The 8,825-nt window shown below is 47.5% G+C and overlaps 1 protein-coding gene across 1 annotated transcript; it reads right to left on the bottom strand.

Annotated features, from left to right (window-relative positions):
- Window positions 1-759: 759 nt before the first annotated feature.
- On the bottom strand, window positions 760-5,251 carry ZNF706 (zinc finger protein 706). Its single transcript, XM_027452538.3, has 4 exons — window positions 5,085-5,251; window positions 2,900-3,036; window positions 1,745-1,852; window positions 760-1,074 (listed from the first exon to the last, which is right to left on the bottom strand). The coding sequence occupies exons 2-3, from the start codon at window positions 3,032-3,034 to the stop codon at window positions 1,757-1,759; spliced, it is 231 nt and encodes a 76-aa protein (XP_027308339.1). The 5' UTR covers window positions 3,035-3,036; window positions 5,085-5,251; the 3' UTR covers window positions 760-1,074; window positions 1,745-1,756.
- Between the last annotated feature and the right edge of the window lie 3,574 nt (window positions 5,252-8,825).

Raw genomic sequence — 8,825 nt, 5'->3', positions numbered from 1 at the left:
TTAGCTTCTCAAATGTTTTTGGCCAGAATTGTTATCCAGCTTTTTCTTGTCACTGCAACTTTTAATCGCATGCAATTTCTTAAGCTAGCCATAGCTTCAGTTGCTTTGGCTCCCTTCCAACAGGCTTATTTTAAGCTGGTCGTGAAGAGGGGTTATTAGTGGCTGGCTATTTTATGTATTTCCTGAAGAGCTGCTACTGCCATAACCAGATGCATTTAGAGGGGGAAACACACGCTCGAGTATCTTCAAAACTCCTTCTCAAATCAAATTTTCAACTCAGAGCTGCTTCTAACTACTATCTGCGAGCACTTTTCAAGCCAGCATCCCCAGAAGCACTAAACCCTATCATCTCCCAGCTTCCTCGGGCACCTACCAAGGATCACAAGCCTACCCAGAGTCTCTCCAGTGGAGGACAAGAACCCCCTATCAAATGGCTCGTGGTACAGACTCCAACACACACGGCAGAAGCATAGAAGTCTCCCAATTCTCATGCAGCTTCTAGGGAGCTGGCCGCGCCTCTCGAGCCTGTAACTTGAATGCTAGCGACCAAGCTCAAGCAGGCAGCACATCGAGCAGGGAATCTGAGCAGCTTCCCTCTTCACTTCAGATTAATCTACTGTAATGTACATTACTGTCAGTGGAACGATACTGCTCGTGTTTTGGCAGGACGGGGAAAATTCCACTCTGTCTTTTATTATTTTTATAAGGCAGACAATGCAGGAAGTTGAAACAGAACTTCTACAGGCGTTTAATCTGTGATATTGTAAAATCAAAGTACTACTTTATTAAATGAGTTATTTTACACAATATGAACATCAATATAATTACAATTGTAAAAAATTCTTTTTTTTTTTTTATAACAAGTATGGACTGATTTTTCAGGATTTCCAAAGAGGGCACAACTGTACATTTACACAGAATTGTCTTTGCATGAAGCCCGAGAGGGAACAGCATAAAAATATGAACGTTTCTGTAGCCCCTTCATTTTTGCTGATCAACAGTTTTAGAAAAGCAGCTGCAGGTTTGTTATGTAAGGTCTGACAGTAGAAGAGTCAATAGGTGCCATGACTTCACCTACAAAAAACAAGAACAACTCCGTTAAGCTGAACTATTGCACGATGCTGTTTACCTTTGAGTGAACGAAATGCCATAATACTGTTTTTTGCCTCATTTCAGCCTTTAATTATAACCACTTTTAGGTACAGCCTCACAACTGGCCGTCGGGGAATCTCTTCTAGAGTTAACGCAGAGGTTACATTTTGTATTTGAATGCAGAATAATCTGCATTCACTTGCATAGCTTCAGGAACAAAGAAGGCTGAATTGTTGGAAATATTCTAAACAATTCTGCTTTCATGACATGTTTTGTAGCCCACAGATCCCATTTATTATAAATACTTTGTTCAAAGCGAAAAGTGCAAGAGCTAATGTTTCAAAGCAGTAACTAAGGAACCAAGTATTCCTACAACTCTAAGGATGACCATTTCAAATGATGTTAATACCCTTCAAAACATCCTCTGGAGACAGCAAAATGCCACCACCACGTCAGCTGTGTAAGTATTAGCTTTCTTCTTGATATAACAATTCAGAAGTTTGATTTTAATTTACAGTTATATATTTTTTTATATTAAAGAAAATGAAGCAACTTGTAAGCCCCAGTTGGTGGAGGTAAAGAACCCAACAAACAAAAAACTGGTTCATAATATACCCTTCTCAAATAATGATTTAAAAATTAAGGTAATGACCTGTAGACAACTTTATGCCTGAACATCAGCCAGCTCTGGAGGAAGTGGAGTCTTAGGATGCTTGCTTTCAAAGTGCTGTTTGAAGGTCTTGGGATCCGGCATTTGTGTCTGATTGAAGAGAGACATTTAACTTTACGCACAGTACAAGAGGTAGATGATACTACAAAACCTGTTCGCCCCCTGGTTTATTTATTTATTTATTTTAAACCTCAGGTTTTCTGAGAGGTACTTAAGTACTATATTGCCCTGGCATCTTCACCAGCAGTTATTATTCTTACTAGCAATCTGCCTGCAAATCTTGTGTTTCATACGCTAGCTTGGTGAAAAACCCACCTCCTCATTTCCAACACCTAAAAGGCGAGCATTCATCTTTTTCCAAATCAGATCTTTATGAAAGCTATTCACCGTTTATCAAGAGGCCAGAGAGTTGTGTTGCACAGTCTGACCCTCTATGTGGCACAAACAATCTCAGACTATTGCCACAACGTATCTGGGCAGTTGTTGCTTGGAAAGTAATGGCTGCTACAGTCCCATTCACAAAAAGAGAAGCTAGCTATAAGTATTTAAGTGAGCAGCCCTTAGTTTGGAACCTTGATTAAAGCATTCAAAAGTGACGAATCTATTCTAAAATTGACCATTTAAGTGAAAATGGCAAGTTTATACTTCAGCTCCAGCACTGGAACACTCCAGAACACCCAGAAGGAAAGTCCAATCTGAAGAGCGCTCAGATTTCTGTTCTCTCATCAAGCCTTCTACCCTAACAGCAGTTCCTGTATATGGAACTTGCACTAAAGCTTTTGGCAGCATCCAATACCACCTTTCCCTCTGCACATTGTCATCAATGACCAGGGATGTTAGGGCAGGCCAATTCCATCACAAAGGAATGATCCTTCTACCCGGAGGTTAATCAGGAAGTATTTACAGCGCACTGGAAGCGCATGCAGACCCTTACAATTTAGCAAGGGAACTACCTGAAACCACTACGTGACCTCTTAATTCCTCCTATCTCAGTTATCAATACAGCTGAGTGATCTGTAAGCAAGTAACAGAACAGATATAAATGCTCACAGTAACAAACTAGACAGGCACTTAAAAGTACTTTAGTTTATGCTATATAATCTAAAAGTTCTGCTCTCGGCCTTCAGTATCTCTTACCCTACAGACAGTGCAGGTATATATCAAGGCAGCCTTGGCTGCAGCCTTCTGATCATGTCCTTGTTTCTTTTTTTGCTCAGCTTGCTTTTTGGCATTTTTCTGCTGCGACTGAATCTTCTGCTGTCCACGAGCCATATCTACAAACAAAAAGAAGACATTTAGTCTACAAGTGTGAGAAACTACCGCTGCTAGCCGACCCAGAAACTGTAACTACAAACGTGAGCAGTCATGGGCTGTCCACACACTCTGAGCTACAACTCCCGTAATTCATACACAACAAACATCTGTTCAGGCTCTCTACTTTGTGAAGATCCTCTGGTCTTCCTATCTAAGAAGATGCAACAGTTTTTTAAGTCCATACTAAAGTTTCTGCCTCTGAAAAGCTTCCAGGTTTCATTTTGACAAATGTCTTCAAGACATGGAGATTCAGCCTTTATTGCTGGAGCTTGGAACAGGTTTGAAGAAAGGGAACTCAGAAACATTCCCCAAGCTGCATCACGGTCTTCTGGTGTACCTGCTGTGATCTGCTTTGGAATCAGGAATGGTAAGAATGATGTGTCATCCCTCTTTATCCAAGGCTGTTTTTAGAGGTGGCCACCCTTCTTGATCTCCAGCTGATTTTACATGTATGCACATATATTTCTTGGAAAGACAGACACAAAGCTGTGTCCGTCAGAAGCCACTATTCGACACAGCCCAGGAGCACGAAGGAAGCAAACGCTACAGCCACCTGCCATCAGGAGGTCCACCACAAACAGAAATGAGCTACGAAAGCCACATTTGAGGGAGCAGCAAAGCAGCATGTTCCACACCATGAAGGCTCCACCTGCTTGCAGCCCACCAGGACACCCAGCTCGGCCTGTACCCAAGCAGAACCAGGGTGCACGGCCACAGCAGGGATCAGACCGTGGTTACAAAAGCCAGCAGCCCACTTCCAGCTATTATCTTCCTTATAGTCCTTTGCGTCCCACGCATAATCCAGTTGCGTGGCTCTCACAGCAACGCGAGGCTCACTGCACAAGCACAGGAGAGCTCCTGGAGTCCTCTGTTTTGAGGACAGCCTGTCCAAACACAGGCCGAGCTCCATAAACACACAAAAAGCCCTCACTGTCACTAGAGAAGCGAAGCTTCCCTGAAACACCCCCACATCTGGGCATCCACCAGAACCACAGGGATTTCCAGACGTGGAGCATCAGAGCACCCAGCACCTCGCAGGAGGCCAGCCCTGACCCGAAGCCGCTGGCAGGCAGCTCTCCGGCCACGCTCCCATTTTTTCAGGGTGGATCACGCCACCACGCAGCCCCGGGCAGCGGCACCAGGCTACATTTTCAGCGTGCCCTCCTCCTTCATCATCCGCTTCTGTAAGAGTCCAAGCACTTCCAGAGAGATTATTTGTACGGCTAACAAATTGTCTGAAGGCAAGAAAACACCAACTGTACCACCACCAATGCAGAGATGTGACATTCAACAGGGCGTTAAACTGAGCCCAGCAGCCTGTGTCACTGCCAGCAGCTCCTAGACACCCCGAAACACCCCAGCCAGGGCCTCTTGCTGCTTATGGGCATCACGGCTCGGCACGAACCCCGTTAAAAAACACGACACGAGGTACTGCCAGCTGCTTTGCGCACGCTATAAAGAGCCACGGGGTGTACTTCAGTTCCATTTTCTTGCGATCGGAGCGATCTTTGCAGAGCCAGGGGCTGCTGACGGGCATTTTCGTGCAGGATTTTGGGCGTTTTTGTGTTTCAGCCCCCGGCAGGGAGCTGCTGAGGGCCACGCCGCCCAGCCCAGTCACGCTGACCTTGGGTGCAGCGGGCGGGCGGTGCTGCCGGGCAGGCCCCGCAGCAGCACACACAGCCGGGAACATCTGCTGGGGAGCCATCGGCCTCCGCACCACGCCTGCGAGCCGAAAACCGAGCGTTTAAACGCCACAAATCGCACCGATAGGGCTGAAATCGCACGGAACGGGGCCTCGAGGAGGGGATAATTAAGACGAGTGGGGTTCATAGGACACGAGGAGAGGAATAAAACGCCCCCAAAGTTTGTTTATGGGAAGAAAAAGAGGCACAGCGCCCACACCGCCCCGCACCCGCAGCCCGGGGAGGCCGCGGAGCCCGGGCAGGGCCCGCCCCGAGCCCCCGCTGCCCGCCCGGCCCCGGCCCCGGCCCCGGCCCCTGCCCCTCACCCGGCCTGGGAGCTGCGGCCTCAGGGCGGCCCCGGCGAGCGGCAGGAGAAGGCTCCGCGCGGCCCCGCTGCAGCCGCCGCCGCCTGCCCGCGAGGAGGAGGAGGAGGAGGAGGAGGAGGAAGGAGGAGGAAGAGGAAGGTGGAGGAAGGAGGAGGAGGAGGCCGAGCACGGCGCATGCACGGCTCCGCCCCGCCCCGCCGGCAAATGGCGGCGCCACCGCCGTTACATAACGAGGGGGGGCCGCAGGGGAGATGGCTGCTGCGGGTTGTGGCATCGCTAGGGTGGAAAAGCTGTCAGAGACCAACAGTCCCAAACATGCCCCCACCACCAGTGTCACCCACTGAACCGTGTCCCCAAGCACCACGTCCAACCTCTCCCTGAGCACCCCCAGGGACGGTGACTCCACCACCTCCCTGGGCAGCCCGTCCCAGTGCCTGACTGCTCCTTCTGACAGAAATGTCTCCTCATTTCCACCCTGAACCTCCCCTGCCACAACTTGAGGTCATTCCCTCTGGTCCTATCACCTGTGAGAGGAGTTCAACCCCCAGTGAGGGGAGCAGGCCTGGTAAAGGATCAGTTTTGGGACAGATCCTCACATATCCCAGAGGAATATGAGCACCCCCCGAGCTCGCACACCCACACAGAAAAGGGGAAAGGGAGGCAGGGTGATGTCCCACCGCTCTTTGGTCAATTGCTGTATTTTTGAAATAAACCTGGGGTCCCCAAACATTCCTGCATCTGGGACAAAACAGCAAACACAAACACGCTTACCCTCACTAATTACTAGGTGTTGGCGTTTTACAGGTCAGGCTAGATGACTCTTACGTTCCCTTCCCATCCGAGAGAGAAGAAAAGCTACAAAAAAAAGTCCTCAAAACAACAATGGTGCCATTGTTACGAGTCATGCCTGTAGCGTGACAGCAGCGACAGGGCAGCTGCGTAGCAAATTTGGAGACTTAAGTCACTGCAAGTAGGTCTGGATGTGACTACAACTAACACAGTCAAGCTGTAAGCATCTGATTTAAATACACACACACACACACATATTTATAATGTCTTTTCCCAACATTCCCATTTTCAAAAATTTCTTCCATATTAAAATGACAGTGCTGAAAACGCACATACTTGAGCAATGACATCCACAGTCCACACTGCATTCAAATACTCGTGTCAGTGGGTTTTGAACCTTATGGAAAGCACAACTCTAAAAAACCCTGAAAGTGCACGTGTGGGGGGTTGTGGGGTTGCAGGGTGAGGTGGCCAGCTTGGGTTTGGTGTTCGGAACAGGTGGCTTTCAGAATGAGGTTTTGCATTGATCAGAAAGAAGGTTGTGAAGTGAAAAAATAGCTTCTCTCCTGGCTGGTGCTGTTCTGGGAAGGCTGCTGACCTCAGCAGTGTTACCAGAGTCTGCTTTCAAGGGTCGTGTCCCCATAGGGAGTCACTGCCATGCACCGGGCTGGATGTGAATTTCGAATAAAGCAGATTTCTTGACTGCACATTGAGCTCTGGCTTGGCTCTGAACCTTCTCCTGCTGTCGGTAGAACAGAGATCTTGCAGGACAGAGGACCACGGTCACCCCTCCGGCTGCTTTGTCTACAGCTGCTTGTGCTGTAGCCCCCGGTCACAGCTTCGGTTCCTATATTGCCCAAATCATTTTGCAACTGAGACACTTCCAAAGAGACTGTTAGGAAACAGAACCAACTGTGAAAAAAGAAAATGAGTCCCCGTGGCTGACATTTCTATTATGAAGATAAAAAAAAGAAAATTTCCCTTTTGCTCTCAATGATTTTTCAGAATTTATTCACCGGGTGAAAGTGATTTATCACACCGAAGGGGATATTTACATGCACACGAATGTACAGGCTAGCAGAAAGGTGCAGGGTGGGTACAGAGAGCTGGTGGAGGCGAAGCCGGGCTGTGTGCTGGATGTTTTGCATAGCTCTGTCAAAACGAGGCAGTTAATTGCAGTTTATCTGGCTGACGGACTTCCTGTGCTTTGTGTTGCTCCCATATGAGGTAAAGCAAGCCGGAGTATATGAATGGAAGCAAAAATAGAAGTTAAAATGAAGAATACAATAAGGCTTTAGATTGAGATGTCATATTTTCAAATTACTATAAATATATTGTATTTTTTTTCTGTCTTCTTGTTTATTTATTTATTTATTTATTTTATTTTAAAACAACTCTCGAGCACCACTGATGTTACCAAATATTCTGTGTTAAAATAGAGTAAAAAAAAAATCAATAATACCTCTCAGTAGTTAAGGGTAGACCAAGTGTAAGGAGCTTGCCAGTATGTCCAAGCCAAGCCATACAGAAATGTTTCAGAGGCTGGAATTCACTGCAACCTGTAGGGACATCATACACAGAGAAAATAGCTCCAAATGGTATTGTTATGGCATTGTAGTTCTTGTGGAGCCCCTAAGTACAGTCTATATTAAAAAAAAAAAAAAAAAAAAAGAGAGAGAGAGAAAGAGAGGGATCTTTTCATGATGGCACAATTTATCAGAAATAAGGTTTTAATTCAAGGCCCAGTATCAAGGTGGTGAACAACAGGTTGAAAAGGACTGAGTGCTAAGGGCCGTAGTCACTTACAGGATGATGGTAAGAGCTATATAGGGTAGGAGTATAAGAAATTCCACATCTATTAGTACAGTCTTATTTTATTTACAAACAATGGGAAGAATGATGTATGGCAAGATTATTTGTTAATTATAATTTTTTAACAGTCCTGTTAGTTACTCTCATGCTTATTTCCCATCTCGTTGAACTCTAGGACCCCATCATTTCCTGGGCATGCACAAGGGTGCAATTTCTGTCACGAGGCCAAAATCCCCGTCCTGCTCAGCAGCAGCTGGCTGGCACTCGGCTCTCACTGCAAGTCAGCTTGGACTACCTCCCTTCAGAGCAATGGGTGTCATTAAACCCACGTTGAGCGCTGCGGTGCCGCGGTGCAGGGCAGGTTGGCTCCCAGCAGAACAGGTGGGGCTGCATCTCCCTTCTGAATCAGCTCCTGCGGGCGCCTGCCAGGTCCTCCCACTGCCGTTCCTCGCCACATCTTCCTCCTGCTTGTTTTCTGGCGTGCACGCTCTTGATCCGGTGCCGCATCCATCAGACGTCACCTCGCCAGCCAAACGCTGGCTGGCGGCCGCGGGCTGCCCTTTGCTACCCACGTGTGGGATGTGTACATGCTGGCATCGTGTGCGTGGCTATCAAGAGATTTTATTTGGTGCCACATCACTGCACGTCTGCACATCTTCACGAGTGAAAGGGGACGTGCCCCGGGCCTGAGAGTGATAGAGGTCGCACTGCATTTTGTGGATGCAGAGCAACGCCGACGGAAACACAACCAGAAGAGATTGGCTCTGCAGCGAAAGGGTGCAAAGCTTAGATTTTGAAGCCAAGATCCTTTGGAAGGGTGTTCAAAGCTGGTGCAATGGTCAGTCAGGGACAATACTGCTGAATTTCAGGGGCAGAGTGACACAGTTGTAGGCAGAGCACCAGACAGGATGGAATCCTCCCCTGTTAGTATTGCCCTAATCCATCGTGTACCAGCACTTACCATAGCTGGGGGGCCTGGCAGTGGCATTTTGCTCACTTACCCTTCCATTGCCTTATGGACTTTTACTTCCTCCCTCCTCTGTGTGTTAATATATCATTTTTTTTCCTTGTAAAAGCATTTTTCACAACCACTGCTTCAGCTTTCATACGTCCAGTTCGTGCCTGCGTGACACAATATCG

Source organism: Anas platyrhynchos, chromosome 2, assembly GCF_047663525.1.
Source record: "Anas platyrhynchos isolate ZD024472 breed Pekin duck chromosome 2, IASCAAS_PekinDuck_T2T, whole genome shotgun sequence".
NCBI classification, from domain to species: Eukaryota; Metazoa; Chordata; class Aves; order Anseriformes; family Anatidae; genus Anas; species Anas platyrhynchos.
This window is presented reverse-complemented; position numbering and strand designations above follow the sequence as displayed.

Excerpts from the sequence above, each read along its gene's own strand:
- ZNF706 (XM_027452538.3), bottom strand. The coding sequence starts at position 3,034 with ATGGCTCGTGGACAGCAGAAGATTCAGTCGCAGCAGAAAAATGCCAAA. Across the intron at positions 1,853-2,899 it reads ATACCTGCACTGTCTGTAGG|ACACAAATGCCGGATCCCAA; the intron begins GTAAGAGATACT and ends CTCTTCAATCAG.